This window comes from Rutidosis leptorrhynchoides, chromosome 2 (assembly GCF_046630445.1).
Source record: "Rutidosis leptorrhynchoides isolate AG116_Rl617_1_P2 chromosome 2, CSIRO_AGI_Rlap_v1, whole genome shotgun sequence".
In the NCBI taxonomy this organism is placed as follows: domain Eukaryota; kingdom Viridiplantae; phylum Streptophyta; class Magnoliopsida; order Asterales; family Asteraceae; genus Rutidosis; species Rutidosis leptorrhynchoides.
Genome location: NC_092334.1, coordinates 20,992,906 through 21,008,382, shown reverse-complemented (window position 1 = coordinate 21,008,382; position 15,477 = coordinate 20,992,906). Strand labels below are relative to the sequence as shown.

The following is a 15,477-nucleotide window of genomic DNA, read 5'->3' as shown; positions in this document are numbered from 1 at the left end:
TGGTTTCTTTGTTCTTCTACAATTCCCCCTTATAGTAGATCTTTTCCGGTCAACGTATTTACCCATCTTTGGAAAGGAACGGAAAAGTGGTCTAATATTGATTTATCTCGGGGATACCATCTTTAGCAAGCTAATGAAATATAGCAATAGAATCTTTGACATTGAAAACATACGGTCTCTTTTTCGTCGGTGATCGAAGTTGGAAAGCTAAGGAAAATTGATCCTCAAAGTATCATGTACGCGTTCTATATTGTCTTGTACCTTTAACCAATGTAGTTTTTATATCATGTGATGATGTATGTATGAAACTTGTCCATTGGATGTCTCCTCTTAAACCATTAGTACAATTTATGTTATAACTATTATCGTTATTTACTTATTAGGGCAAATGGTCCGAAAAGGTGATCTATGTTATCCAATTTGACAATCAAGGTAACTCCCAATTTGGCTAAGCCCAAAAAGGAACACAATTTATTTTTGCTCAATAAAAGGATTACGCGTTCAAAATATTTAAAATTGAGGTAATCTTCGTTAAATTCATTAACAATCGTTAGTTAAAAATACAAAATGGTCCCTGAAGAATTTTAAAAATTTCACCCTTATTAATCATCTTCAATAATATCTTCATTCCCAAATGAGAATTAAACTAAGAAACAGCACATTATCACAAACAAAATCTGAAGATCGATTGTTATTGAGTATAGAAGCAGGAGAAACAGCAACGACTAGGTCATCATTTTGAGGTAAAACATTATCCTCGTTAGCGGCATCACAAGTTTTTATTTAACCGTTGATTTTTTGGCAACCATCTCAAAACTTCTTATTTTCTCAATACTTTCCTCATTCACAAGTCCTGGAAGTATACATATACATATTAATAAAAATTGATAACTGGTATGTCACTCTGGATTATTTCAACTTGTTACAAAACAAATTGATAATAGATTTCGGTTCCTAATCAACTTACTTGAGCTTCGATGATCACAAATCAGAATGAAAATCATTATCGAGATCCAGATCTTCAAGTCAACGTTCATGCTCACATAGTCAACGATTTGATTGAATCGATTTAATGAGTTTCGGAGATTAAAAACTATTGTCAAGCATTCCATTGGTGATATTGAACATTTTTGTGTGAAGTTTTCATCATCAAAAACGAATTAAATCTCAACTTTAATTATGGTGTTTATATGAAGAAAACGTGACTGTTATTCGATGATTTTCGGTTTTTGAAATTTTTTTGGATATGGATTTTTTACATAAGCAGTTAATCGCTGCAATATGAAGATATTTCAACAGGTTAAAAGCTTCAATTTGTAATTAAGGTTGAAGATGAACTCGTACAGGGACCAATTTGAGTACAAGGACCTATGGTGCAATTTTTTCTCAAACTTCAGGGACCAAGTTTGTATTTTTGACTAACGACCGTTAATGAATTTGACGAAGATTACCTCAATTTTAAAAAAAATTTGACGAATATTACCTCAATTTTAAAAATTTTGAATGCGTAATCCTTTTATTGAGCAAAAATTAAATTGCAGTCTTTTTTAAGCTTAGCCACATTGGAAATTATGGACCAATACGACACTCTTCTCAAAGGTTGGATTTTGGGTTCGACTAGTGAGAATGTCCTTGGTGCCGTTGTTGATCTCAATTCAGCCAAAGATGTTTGGGATAAATTGAAATTGTTCTATGATTCAACTACAACACATCAACAAAGTATGTCTTTGTCTATGCACGATTTGAAAGATTCCATTTTTCTATTTTATCTTTCGTTTTCGTATAGTTACGCTAGTTCTTTTCATAAATTAATGTTTTTAATATTGTATTTTGTTTAAAACTTGTGTTTAAAAGAATGGCACAAATTAGTTTGCTTTTTCAAGTTTTGTACCAAAAAAATAAATTATTTTCTACAAAAGCGTTTAAATGAAACATTCAAACTTTGTTGTAATTTTTTAGAATTTTGTTAATGACAACCATTAGGGTTGTCATTAATGTACATAAAAGTATTATACATAGCGGTTATATGTTGACTTTAAAGTGACGATTTTTTTTTTTTTTGAAAAGCAAAGTATATATATGTATTGAATATCACCGAAGTATGTACAACGAAGCTTGAAACATCAAGCATATTGGCACACAGGAAGGATATGTGCCCAGGAAAAAAAATAAAATTTACATACACGAAAAAGACCAAAACTCTAAATTTCAAAGCTAGCCTACACCCGTTCTTCCAAAGTTTTTATCTCCATAGCAATTCGGATTTATAAGCCATTGATGCCAATCGATCTTTATTTTTTTTGCTCTCTTCGATAGCCACTTGAAACAAAGCTTTGTTACAAATTGAGGACCTTAAAGGGGAAGAGCCATTGCATAAAGCTTATGAGAATATGCATCTTGATACCATTGGATATTTGTTGAAAGCCCTTGATGATGATGATGATGATGATGATGATAAGGGAAAGGATCAATCTTCACACATTCAACTAGGTTTAGATTATGGAGTCGACCTTCTTGTTAATGCTATTTCTGCAAAGCAGTACAGTAAGACTGTGCTGATATAACATAAATATGATATAGAGAAATTTATATGTCTATTTACATATATACCTACTGTTTACAATTTGCAGATTTAGCATTAAACTTAACGGAAATGTTTCCTAAATTCGCTTCAAAACTGATGCTGTACTCATGGCTATAGCTAGAACCTTTCCGACTGGGTTTGGCTTTTGGCAAACATGCATCGTTCCAAGTAAGCTTCTTCTAATGCATTAGAAACGGTTTTAGGTCTTTTGTTGTTGTTGTTGTTATTTGTGCTTTATTCTATTTTAGCTGATTTGCTCGTGACGGAGACTACAAAATTGGCGGGTGCTGCAATAAAACTATATATTATAATGTTGTTTTACCTTCCACTATTGATATATGCGAATATCTTTAAAAAGAACCCTATTTTTGGTGTCAAGTTTGAAACCCTCCCATATGGGCTGTTGCATACAGGTAAATGTACACAACTCAATAATCAATGTTATATTTACTTTCTAAAGTGCAGTGTAGTTTTCAAATAACTTTCTATGCAGTTCCAGTGTGGCTTCTATTCATCTTGGTATTGATAACCCTCCTCATGTTGATTGCTTTTTTATTGATCGCGGTGATTTATTATGTAATTATGGAAGGGCATAAACATACTAGGTACGGATAAGTGTCAGCGAATAAGTATGCCTTTTGGTATAACCGATTTTCCCGCCAAAATTGAAGGGTTACACCCTTTCGGTTTAACTGTTATCCTATATCAGTTTATGGACGTTTTTTGTTCATTCATTCTGCATTCAACAAACCAACAGAAACACACACATATTCTCTAACAATTTGATCAGTGATTTCGTTGCCAAAAACACTGATTGCGTTCTTGTTTGATCCCTGTAAAGATTTCGTGCAACCGAGGCAATCGTAGGGTCGAAATACTTTATAGAGATAGTGATTACACGATTCAAGAACGAATCCGGCAGTCAATTCATACCCAATTTCTAACAAGTTACATCACTCATTGCTAATTTGATTTTTGAATTTAACTTAACATATAATAAATCTTGATTTTTATAACTAAATATTTCCACGTTTGCAGGTGGACCTACCAAGCATTTTGAAAACAAAAAGAAAGATTGGAATGAAGCAACAAAGGTTCTAAAATTGGTATGTGCAGAAATAAGCAATTTGAAGTTCGACTCTGGTACTCATCACCCCTATTTTACCCGACCACTTCTTGAGGCTGCATCTGAAAATGTTTATAAAGTAGTTGATGAGATTTTATATACATCACCTGAAGCAATTCAGTACAGATAAAAGTGGATATGACATCATTCAGTTAGCAATAATACACCGTTCAAAAAAGTCTATAACCTTATATATGAGATTGGGGAGCGTAAGAATCTTTAATGAATGGTTGAGGATTCTTCTAAAAATAATAGATTGCACTTGGCCGGAAGGTTGGTGCCACTACATGAACTCAATCGTAGAACAGATGCAGCTTTACAGCTAAAAAATGAGCTTCAGTGGCGTGAGGTAAATACTACGTGAAAAACTATTAATAATCCTTGCTATTAAAGTATCTTTATTCTAAGATAAATAAGTTTGAAACAATCTCATAGGAAGTGAAGAAACACGTCTTCCCTACGTACATTACTCGAGAGAACATATTTAAGGAGACACCGGATATGCTGTTCACAATGGAACATGAAAAGTTACTTAAGGAGAAAATTGGATGAAGACAACCGCCGAATCATGCAACATCACTACTGCATTGATCGCAACAATCATGTTTGCAGCAACAATAACCGTACCAGGTGGAAACCACCAGGAAACTGGCATTCCTATGTTTTCAAAAAATGTTGCATTCATTATATTTGCTGTATCAGATGCAATCTCGCTATTTGCTTCAAGTACTGCATTATTAGTTTTTTTTTTATCAATCTTAACTGCACGTTTTGCTGAAAATGACTTTCTAGTGAGTTTGCCAAGCCGAATGCTTATTGGACTTGTGGCCTTACTGCTCTCAACGATTGCCATGATGGTGGCCTTTAGCGCCACGTTGTTCCTTGTCTTCTGTCATCAGAAACTATGGATGCTTGCTCTAATATGTGTCTTGGCTTTCATCCCGATTGGTTTCTTTGTTGCTCTACACGTCCCCCTCATAGTAGATCTTTTTTGGTCAACATATTTACCCATCTTTGGAAAGGAATGGAAAAGTCCAATTAGAAAATTTAATCCTGATAAAGTACGGTTGCTTTTTGTAACTTGTGTTATTGTAACTTTAACCACTGTAATTTTCATATGAAGTGATGTATGAAACTTGTAAAGATGAATAAAATCACCGCACACCTTGTGGGATCAGTATATGCATTAATATATAGGAGGATTACTGCTAGACTAGAAATAATTACAAAATGTAGATATTACAATATATTTTCTAAATATAACAGATATGGGCTCTGATCATGAACTTGTCCTCCAAGATACGTGGTCATGGCCATGATCACATAATTACGTAATCTTATCTCTAGTTAATGTAGATGAATAAGATTGCGTGAAAGCAACCATCAAAAAAACGCAAGAAGAACGCAACTGGAAGAGAGTTTTAGATTTAGGATTTCGAAGAGAAGAGAAAAAAAGTGATTGATGATTAACGGATGTGTTTACTAAACGCACGGTTGAAAAAAATAAATAATCAAAAGTGAATGTATTTTAGATGATCGTTAGGATTAGAAATAGGGTTAAGAGAAGAAGAAAAAAGGCGTGGAAGATTTAGGGTGGACCGTTATGTTACACTGATACCATGTAAAGATGAATAAAATCACCACAACCTTGTGGGATCGGTATATGCATTAATATATAGGAGGATTACAGTTGGGCTAAATATAATTACAGGATGTAAATATTAAAATATATATTATAAATATAATAGATTTGGCCTATGGCCTGATCTTGAACTTTTCTTTCAAGATACGTGATCATGACTACCGGAACACACATTTGAAGTCAGTTACTTCCAAAAGAATATCCGATCTGCTATGAAATAGCTGGAGCCTTGAGCCATATACGAAGATAAGTAATTCTTCAGTAGTTATTTGCAACCATACGGTATGGTCCATACCTCATCAACAACCATTGCTCGTAACCTATTAGCAACAACTGATAGTTCATCAGCGATGAGTGTAACACCCCATCCCACGTCGAATGGAGAAAGAAAGTATTGGTCTTTTATAAGCTTAAAGTTGTAGCTAATTAATATCTCCTATTATGGTTTTAGTTGTTAACCTGGAGATACCGGGTTAGTCCACCGCTTTAGTTTGTGAAGGGCACTCGGCTCGTGCAGCTGGCCGCTTTGCATGTCGTTTCATCGATTGTCGGCCGCTTTGCAGGTCGTTTCATTAGTTGTCTCTCGGATTGTGACGGGCACTCATCACGTGCATCTTTTGAGACCGATTTGCGGATCGTTTCAATGAGAGAAATTGAGTCTACTGGATCCTGGATATTAATGAAAAAATGGAAAGGACTCACGCAACTCTTACAGATAAGCTCAACAAAACATGCATAATAGAAAAATTGGAAAGGACCCACGTAACTCTTAAAGATAAGCCCATCAAGTTTTCTTTTTTTACGTATTTTTATTTATCACTTCAAAATCAAAATGCCCGACCTAATAATTAAGGATTTGATGTATCTGCCATCAATTTCTAATACATTCACTATAAATATGTATTAAAAGACTACATTACAACACGTTATTGCATATAGTCATATACTTTGGTGGATGTATAAAAAAGATTATCACCACCCTAATTTATGGTGATTAATTGGAAGAAAACTCGTTAAGTGGAATCCATGAAAGCCGATTGGAAAGTCCCCTGATCGAGTTGTTGCCGTGTGGTGTCCTAGTGTGTTTATTTTCTTGTTTAAATGTATCTAGGTTGGTTTATTTAGCTTGGTGTTTTATTTGGCTCTTCCGGGTTTGAGGCATGTCTCATTCCCGTCATGTACTATATTGTAATATCGTTTTTTTTTTTTTTTTTTTACTTCACCGGGTATTGACACCCTTTACCTAAAAATAGCCCAAAACCTACTACGCTAGAACATATCTTGTTATTCTAAAATTTATATGTTGATTGATATTTTCTAGAAGAAACAGTATTAAAATCAAATATAATCATCTACACTTTCTATTAAAATCCTACAATAATTATGTCATTATTAGACTAATTCTTTTGTTAAGAAAAAAAGAAAAAAAAAAGAAAAAAATCTAAGCCCTTAAGGTGATGTCATTAATCTAATTAATGACTAATTAAATTAAATCTACTTATTTATTTATTTCATGTTTTTCGAGATAAAAAATTCACTCATTAATTATTAATTATCATTATTTTATTATTCAAATTCAAATATGAGTTCTTTTTACGAGATTAATTACGTTATATATGTATGCGAAATACACGTCTCAATAGAAGGTTCTAATGTAAGCTTTTATGACAAGGAAAATAGTAATTGTGATGAAAAAAATTGGAAGATGATGGTGAGAGAATAAATGTAGTTCATTTATTCCGACTTCCGACCAAGTTACGTACATCAATGTGTTTGTAAAAACAACGAGAAGTTTCTTAGTCGGAATCCGTCTAGTCATTAAACTAAATGACTTTAGCGTTTAAATTCACTTAATACCTAAAATATATTATTAAATTGTTTCGTTTAAACAAACCCGTAATTCCACGGGTCATTTCACTAGTTTGTTTATAAGCTTGCATTAGTTTGTCTCAAACTATAATTTAATATTTAGTTTATTGATCCTTCATTTTAATTATATCTATCTTAATCTATATTGCAACTTTATTTTGATAATCCTATAAATAAATAAATTCGTAGGTTTTAAACTATTGTTTTTTAGAAAGTTGCATGCGGCCATTCTCTTGTAATGGTTAGTGGTGTCACTTGTCTTTTTGCACTTTTTGGATGAGTATGACGTGTTTCTTTGTTGAGTGGAGTATTAGTGGTGTTACTTTTTGGTGTTAGTTAGGAGTATTGTGATGATGTGTTAAAATTTAATTAAGTTAAGTATTAAATTGGGATATAAATAATATTTTTAAATCAATAAAAAAAATAAAAAACAAGAAACGGGTGTCACTTATCCCGTCTCTTTGTGACAAACTCTAAAGTGACACACTAAGTGACACACTATTACGGAAGAAGGGTGATGTCACTTTTGCCACATATGCAAAGTGACGGTGTCATTTACACCATTACAAGTGGTCTAAGGAATTGTTTGAAAATAGCCATAACGCTTATTTTAAAGTTTAAAACATGTTCAATTCATTTGTAGTGCTGTCATTATAAAACTCCCAAAAGTAAAAATAAAAAATATAATTAAAGGAGATTACTTAATTCGTCATTGGGCCGAACGGGGTCCAGCATTGGGTCGAACGGGTCCAGCTAATTCGTACGTCTCGGGTACTCGTTTGAGTGTTGTTATGAAGATCACTCTGTCAGCCCGACACTCACGTCCCAGACGCCGGAAGTCCTCGTCCGGCGGTGGATTCACGGCAAGTTTGTCTCGTAAAGTATTACCTCCTCAGCCTGCTAAAAATCTTGTAATTAAGTTACTCACTCATAGGTACTTAATTTTTGATTTTGTAGATACATTTGTGTGAATTTTGTGTTAAACGTGTTTGTTGGGTTGCCTTTTATGTAGAATTGAAAATCTAGGGTTTCAGATGTATAGCTTGATGATAAATTGTGAGATGCAGAATCCATTTACTTTGAAGGTGGGTCAAGTATTTACCCAATTTGGCATCGGATGTGGTCTTGGTATTGGTAGGCCTCTATATCTCTGTAATTAATTACTAACTGCTCCTCCTCTTAATTTTTCTACGTAAATTAAAGATGAAATTTGAAGGAATTGTCAAACCTAAAGGTGAGAAAACTCACGATGTCCGTAGATTGTTTCGTCAACCATTTTATTTATATATATATATTTTTTAACTGGATGATACTTTTTTTTTTCTTTTCAAATGTTGGTTATTATGTTATTGGTCTAATCTTGAATGTTGGTTTTAAGGTTGAGACATAGCAAGTTGTTATTCTTCTTTTTAAAGAATTTCTTCTTTGTTAATACAATGTATGCATATAGGTCCTGAAACAGCAACGTGTTCTTGAGAAGCTAAAAGAAGAATATGAGAGGCTTCAGCAAGTATCACTTGAAGCTTCAGCAACTTTGTTATTCCTTTGTTGATTCTTTTTCTGTTTGTTCTTGATTTTCAGTACAAGTCAAGTATATGTTCTTGCTTGTAATTACTGGAATTTTATATTGCTTGTCATTATGTCTTGTTCATAGATTCTTGTATTAGAGAATCTGTAGGGTGTTTATGAGCTTATAAATTTGTTCAGTTATCTATATATAAGCTACTAAGTGGAATCCATAAAAAGTTTCAAGTCATAATTAAGACATATAGTATATGTTACGGGACACTTAATTCTGAAATTAAACATGATGCTAAATCAGGGTGTTAGCCGACCGTATCTGAATGACTGAGCATATTATATTTTCCTATATAAATCTTGGACTGCATCCACCTATAACCAACCATACACCAACCATACGTAGTTATCTGTATATACTAAAGTACTCCACTCGATCAATGGCAGGCACATCAGACACTCTTGATGCATCAGCACGAATAGACGACCTTAAGCATGCATCAAACGCCAATGTATCAAACATCGTTTCTGTGAAGCTTTCGAGCGAGCACAATTACCATCTGTGGAAGACACAGATGTATTGCCTCATGAAGACCTACAAAATGGCTGGGATTGTGGATGATAAGTTTGTTGGGCCGAGCACCTCAAACAAGGAGATTTTGGACCAATATGACAGTCTTCTCAAAGGCTGGATTTTGGGTTCCACTAGCGAGAATGTACTTGGTGCCGTTGTTGATCTCGAGTCAGCCAAAGATGTTTGGGATAAATTGAAATCGTTCTATGGAACAACTACAACACATCAACAAGGTATGTCTTCGTCTATTCAACATTTGAAAGATCTCATGTTTCTACTTGTTCTTTAGTTTTATGAATCGGACAAGACATTTCATGATAGTGTTAGAAAATGAGAACGAACCTGAGTACATATGTTCAAAATCTATTAAAACAATAACTTATGGTTTCTCATGGTAAAAATACCGCGTCAAATCATTTCTACAAGATTAAACAACCTCATTTATTAGCAAATTTAATAACAACTAACTAAATTAAAATAGATCATAATAGTGTTACATGTCATATGGGTCAACTAGGGTGAATACGAAGCAATATAATTCAATGTGTCATAATGAATCAATTAGTTCCAGTATCTATCAACAACTATCAAAACGATTCAAAAATGTCAAAATGGATCATTAACATTAAACCAAATCCATTACATGAAAAATTGGGTCAACCATAGTGTTACAATCCCGGCAACTACTAATTATGATCCCTACAACTAGATTATATCCTATCCAACGTGTTTACCGCAACTAATAAATCAAATTTAAGGTTTTATACACACAAAGACTACAATGAAACAAAACAACTAAATTTCGAAATTTATCGAACCACATATGGGATTGGGTTTTGTTTTTGTTGTAGCCGAACTACATATAAAATACACATGCACACCAAGTGTTGGACTAAATGCCACAACCAATGTTTGTTAAATCAACATGAAATTCAAACTTATAAAAGTAATTTATCTTGTTTTCAGTCATTTTTAGTTTTCACTCATCAATTACCACCCAATATTATCACTAGTTAACATGTTGTCTCAACGGGGAGAGTGGGATCGAATGGGGTTGGTTTATGTTGAGGTCGTGCTATAATTTAAGCAAGTGGGATCGATCCAAAGCGTGTTGGCGTGTGTGGTCGAATGATATCGAACGGTTGAGGGCTTGGGTTTGAAAGTCTTCGAAACCTTCGATTGAGCAAGTTGAGCGAACGCGTGAGATGTAAAAAGTAATGTTAAAAAACTTATCAAACGTTAACGCTTTGTAATATTTACTGTATAACACTGAGTTTGCACATATATTTAGCGAACCTGTGTAAACCCTACAAAGTTCCCTCGCAATCGCATTCGCTAACACGAGTTCACGGAAAGCCATCTTTTATCGAGTATGAATCAAATTCTCGGTACTTTTTTAACCATTATCAGTCAAAATGGACTTTGCCTTGATGTTTCAAGTGAATGTTCATGTAACTAAACCAAGGAATTATGGTAATTTTAACTGATCTAATTTTTAACTACCGAGAAGGCACAATTTAGAGAAAACCCCCTAAGAGAAACCCAAAATTAACTGCCCATAAGTCAAAATTTGAAGATGCTACCCCCTAGATTCGAACCCATGACGTTCTTATCCCATGAACCTTGATACCCCTGGTACCACTACTCGCAGTTAACCAAGTGGTGAATCATGTGCCTATTTGGTGGGTCAATTATCATTACGTTCTATGTATGACGATTTTGAAAATGTACAATGATTCAGCTGCAACCAAATCGGAAGCTAAATATATAACCGAAGACATAGATGCGGTTATGGAAGATACTCACAGAAAAGGGGAGGACACACTTGAAAAAGAAATTGACTCTGAACACGTAGTTTCAACAGAGAACATAATAGAAGGTGAAGGCGCCGGAAATGTTAAAGATACCATACCCAGCCAAATAATGCGTCACGCTACTATAAATGGAGATTGGATGACAGCAGAGAACTTATTGAAAGCATATACAATAAGCTTAGCTAGTGAGGTAGTTACCAGTGATGGTAACACGGCACTTCATATAGCAGTTGGACTAGGTCATAATGATTTCGTGAGAAATCTATTAATGTTTTACTTAAATGATGAGCAAGTACTTAAAAAGAGAGATTCAGACGGAAGCACAGCCCTGCACATAGCCGCAATCGTTGGCAATACACATGCAACAGATCTCTTGGTTAAGAAAAACAAAGCATTGTTACATATCAAGGACCTTAAAGGGGAAGAGCCATTGCATAAAGCTTATGAGAATATGCATCTTGATACCATTGGATATTTGTTGAAAGCCATCAATGATGATGATGATGTTAAAGGCAAGGAGCAATCTTCACACATTCACCTAGGCATTGAAATTGGAGTCGACCTTCTTGTTAATGCTATTTCTGCAAAGCAGTATAGTAAGTAACCGATATACGTGTCACATAAACACTACAGGCTAAATTTTAATTGTGTATTTACATATACTCCATCAGTCCCAAAGTTATTGTTCTATTTTGACTTTTGAAAGTCTTTCTTTTTCAACTTTGACTTTAAATATTATGTTTGTATTACATAATACTTGATGAAAATTTTATGAATGGATTGAGTTTTACTTCATTGGTATAACTTTCATCAAGTATTATTATGTAACAGAAAAAAAAAAATGTAAAGTCAAAGTTAAAGAAAGACTTTTAAAAGTACGACAATAATTTTGAAACATGTGGAGTAATAGCTAATATTTGCACTTTGCAGATTTTGCATCGGATTTAATAAAAAGATTTCCTAAATTTGCTTCAAAAAGTGATGATGTACTCATGGCTATAGCTAGAACCTTTCCGACTGAGTTAGACTATTGGCAAACACTTTTCTATCCATGTAAGTTTCTAATGTATTAGAAATGGCTTTAGCACTTCGTTTTGTATTAGAGTGATTAACTGTGCTTTATTCTATTTTAGCATATGATTTAGACGATATTTCAAATACGGCGGTTACTATGTTAAAATTCTATTTCATGATTTTGTTTTACCTTCCGGTATTGATATATCAATATATCTATAAAGACGACCGGTCTTATGGTACTTGGTTCAAAACCCTCTTACGTGGGCTGTTAATAACAGGTAATTTTAAACAACACAATAAACAATGTTACATTTACACTCAAAAGTGCAGTTAGTTTTCATGTAACTGTTTTCATTTGGCGTGCTTCTGCAGTTCCTATGTGGCTTCTATCCATATTTCTATTGATACCGCTCTGCATTATAATGGTTTGGCTCTTGTTCGTTGTGTTTTATTACGCATTGTGGAAGGGCATAGACATACTAGGTAAAGATATACAAAGTAAATTCACTCATTGCAAATTTGATTTATAAATTTTAATTTCTGGAATAAATTTTTGGATTTTTTTAAACTAATTATTTCCGGATCTGCAGGTGGACCTACCAAGCATATCGAGAAGAAAAAGAAGGACTGGAATGAAGCAACAAATGTTCTACGATTGGTATGTCATGAAATAGGCATGTTGGAGTTCTCTGGCACTCATCACCCGTATTTTACCCGGCCACTTCTTGAGGCTGCATCTCAAAATGCTTATATAGTTGTTGATGAGATATTACATGGATCACCTGAAGCAATTCAGAGTACAGATAAAAGTGGATATGACATTATTCAGTTGGCAATAATACATCGTTCCGAAAAAATCTACAACCTTATATATGACTTTGGGGAACGTAAGAATCTTTATAGAACACTTGAAGATTCTTCTAAAAACAATATTTTGCACTTGGCTGCAAGGTTAGCCCCATCACATGAACTCAGTCGTAGAAGAGGTGCAGCTTTACAACTACAACGTGAGCTTCAGTGGCGTGAGGTATATGCTCATGAACAAATTATTACCAGTTAATTAATTAATAGTCTTATTATAAATAGAATATATCTTTATTTATTCTGTGATAAATAAGTTGGATTAAATATAAGTTAGATTAATTACACAGGAAGTGAAGAAACACATCTTCCCTACATACATTACTCGAGAGAACATTTTCAAGGAGACACCGGATATGTTGTTCACAAGGGAACATGAAATGTTACTCAAGGAAGGAGAAAACTGGATGAAGGCTACATCCGAATCATGCAGCATCACTGCTGCATTGATCGCAACAATCATGTTTGCAGCAGCAATAACGGTACCGGGTGGAAACGATCAAACAACGGGCATTCCTCTGTTTAGTAAATATGCCGCCTTCATTATATTTGCTGTAACGGATGCAATCTCACTATTCGCTTCAAGTACCGCATTATTAGTTTTTTTATCAATCCTAACTGCACGTTTTGCTGAGAATGACTTTCTGGTGAGTTTGCCAAGCCGAATGCTTATTGGACTTGTCGCCTTACTTCTCTCAACGATTGCCATGATGGTGGCCTTTAGCGCAACGTTGTTCCTTGTCTTTTGTCATCAAAAACTATGGATGCTTGCTCCAATATGTGTCTTGGCTTTCATCCCGATTGGTTTCTTTGTTGTTCTACAATTCCCCCTTATAGTTGATCTTTTTCGGTCAACATATTTACCCATCTTTGGCAATGAACGGAGAAATGCAGACAGAAGACTTAATCGCGGTGAAGTACGACTGCTTTTTCTTTCTGAACTGATTGAAGCTGGAAAGCAAAGGAAAAATGATCCATAAAGTATCAATGTACGAATTCTATATTGTGTTGTACCTTTACCCACTGTAATTTTTTTTATTAAGTGATGTATGAAACTCCACCATTGACCACTGTAATTTTTATATTAATTAATGTATGAAACTCCACCATAAACCACTGTAATTTTCATATGAAGTAATGTATGAAACTCCTCCATTGACTATGTTTAGAGATCTGTAGTTGTAATCTGATATGAATTTTCATACTTGTTATCTACAACAAATAAATTTTAGGATAATTGCGCTGTCTTCTTAACTCGATCATCAACAGATACCGTTAAACCTTCATCTCTTAGAACCGGTAACGTAAAAACCACCTATTCTTTTCTAGCGTCTTGCTAGTTATTAATAAAATCTTGTCGTTGCAAAAAAAAAATTAAATAAATAAAAAAATAAAACCCCACCTATTCCCACCGACCCCCTGCTGATTACGAGTATATGACAAAAGGTTTTGTTTCCCAAACACAAAAATAAGCATATGAAATCTTGTCTATCCAGTTATCTTCCCACTGAACAACTGTAATACTCCAAAAAATTACCACTATAACCTTGATAACTAGTGAAATGACTCATGAAATCACGGGTTTGTTTAAATAAAACTGTTTAATAATATGTTTTAGGTATTAACTGAACGTAAATGCTAAAGTCATTTAGTTTAATGACCCGTGAAACCACAGAATCCGACTAAGAAACTCGTCAGCGGAACATTTCATCAAACACCTAAAATCCATATTAAACAATCCACATTCAATCATAATAAATAATATTGGTTGTCATTCTAATTTAAAAGTGTAAATTAAAATACAAATTTAGAATTGGTTTCCTTCTGCCTAGCTTTTATACCTTCTCGTACTCAATTCAAAATAATTAATTAAAATTATTAAAAATTATTTAATTTTAATAATTAAAATAATTATTAATAAGATTTAATAATAATAATTAATTAATAAGATTTAATTTTGAATCAAAATTATTTAGATTGATAACATCACCCACCATGCTTAAATTTTTTTCTTTTATTTTTTAATTTTTTTTAACAAAAGAATTAGTTTAATAATGACATCATCATTATAAGATTTTAATAGAAACTATAGATATTTAAGACATATTAGATGGATGATAATTTATACTAAAGATTGCATTTTATTCTAAATTTAATATAATTAATTTAATCCTAAATATGTTTAATAATAAAGCTAGCATAATTTAAATTGGAAAGTTTTAGTTTTGTTAAGAAAAAGAGTATGCATATTATATCTATATATCTAAAAGACGTCTTAAAAATGAATAGTACCTTTCACAATTTTCACAAACCTACCCCAAACTTTTTATTTTCTTACAATTCACACACACCCTTTCTAATATTTAAATTTATAGTTTTTATAAACTTACCACAAACTTTTCTCATTTTATAAGTTACCCATTAAACTTCTCATTCATTATAAATCAACCACATAATTTTTTCTATCTAATA

General features: G+C 33.3%; 2 protein-coding genes across 11 annotated transcripts; both read left to right on the top strand.

Moving 5' to 3' along the window:
• Positions 1-646: 646 nt before the first annotated feature.
• LOC139890616 (uncharacterized) lies at positions 647-4,880 on the top strand. 8 transcript variants are annotated; one of them, XM_071873512.1, is made up of 8 exons: positions 647-1,719; positions 2,317-2,544; positions 2,631-2,752; positions 2,833-2,997; positions 3,078-3,189; positions 3,426-3,531; positions 3,623-4,059; positions 4,146-4,880. In XM_071873512.1, exons 3-6 carry the CDS (start codon positions 2,692-2,694, stop codon positions 3,526-3,528), a joined length of 441 nt encoding a protein of 146 aa, XP_071729613.1. In that variant the 5' UTR covers positions 647-1,719; positions 2,317-2,544; positions 2,631-2,691; the 3' UTR covers positions 3,529-3,531; positions 3,623-4,059; positions 4,146-4,880. The 8 variants fall into 8 exon arrangements, 6 of the variants coding, with proteins under 6 accessions (XP_071729613.1, XP_071729611.1, XP_071729614.1 ...); XM_071873510.1 differs by lacking the exons at positions 3,078-3,189; positions 3,426-3,531 and having other exon boundaries at positions 4,146-4,340; positions 4,503-4,880; XM_071873513.1 differs by lacking the exon at positions 3,426-3,531.
• A 3,040-nt stretch (positions 4,881-7,920) lies between these two features.
• On the top strand, positions 7,921-14,107 carry LOC139890615 (uncharacterized). Of its 3 annotated transcripts, none has more exons than XM_071873507.1 (9): positions 7,921-8,155; positions 8,234-8,355; positions 8,672-9,546; positions 11,055-11,723; positions 12,058-12,180; positions 12,366-12,422; positions 12,517-12,642; positions 12,735-13,171; positions 13,296-14,107. In XM_071873507.1, the coding sequence occupies exons 3-9, from the start codon at positions 9,066-9,068 to the stop codon at positions 13,983-13,985; spliced, it is 2,583 nt and encodes an 860-aa protein (XP_071729608.1). In that variant the 5' UTR covers positions 7,921-8,155; positions 8,234-8,355; positions 8,672-9,065; the 3' UTR covers positions 13,986-14,107. The 3 variants fall into 3 exon arrangements, with proteins under 3 accessions (XP_071729608.1, XP_071729607.1, XP_071729606.1); XM_071873506.1 differs by having other exon boundaries at positions 12,261-12,422; positions 12,517-12,627; XM_071873505.1 differs by having other exon boundaries at positions 12,261-12,422.
• The last annotated feature ends 1,370 nt before the right edge of the window (positions 14,108-15,477 follow it).

Bases quoted from the DNA above. Each gene is read 5' to 3' on its own strand.
- LOC139890616 (XM_071873509.1), top strand. From the start codon at position 2,692: ATGGCTATAGCTAGAACCTTTCCGACTGGGTTTGGCTTTTGGCAAACA. The intron at 2,753-2,832 runs GTAAGCTTCTTC...ATTCTATTTTAG, and splicing joins GCAAACATGCATCGTTCCAA to CTGATTTGCTCGTGACGGAG. The intron at 2,998-3,622 runs GTAAATGTACAC...CCACGTTTGCAG, and splicing joins ATATGGGCTGTTGCATACAG to GTGGACCTACCAAGCATTTT.
- LOC139890615 (XM_071873505.1), top strand. From the start codon at position 9,066: ATGACTGAGCATATTATATTTTCCTATATAAATCTTGGACTGCATCCA. The intron at 11,724-12,057 runs GTAAGTAACCGA...TGCACTTTGCAG, and splicing joins TATTTCTGCAAAGCAGTATA to ATTTTGCATCGGATTTAATA. The intron at 12,643-12,734 runs GTAAATTCACTC...CCGGATCTGCAG, and splicing joins ACTAGGTAAAGATATACAAA to GTGGACCTACCAAGCATATC.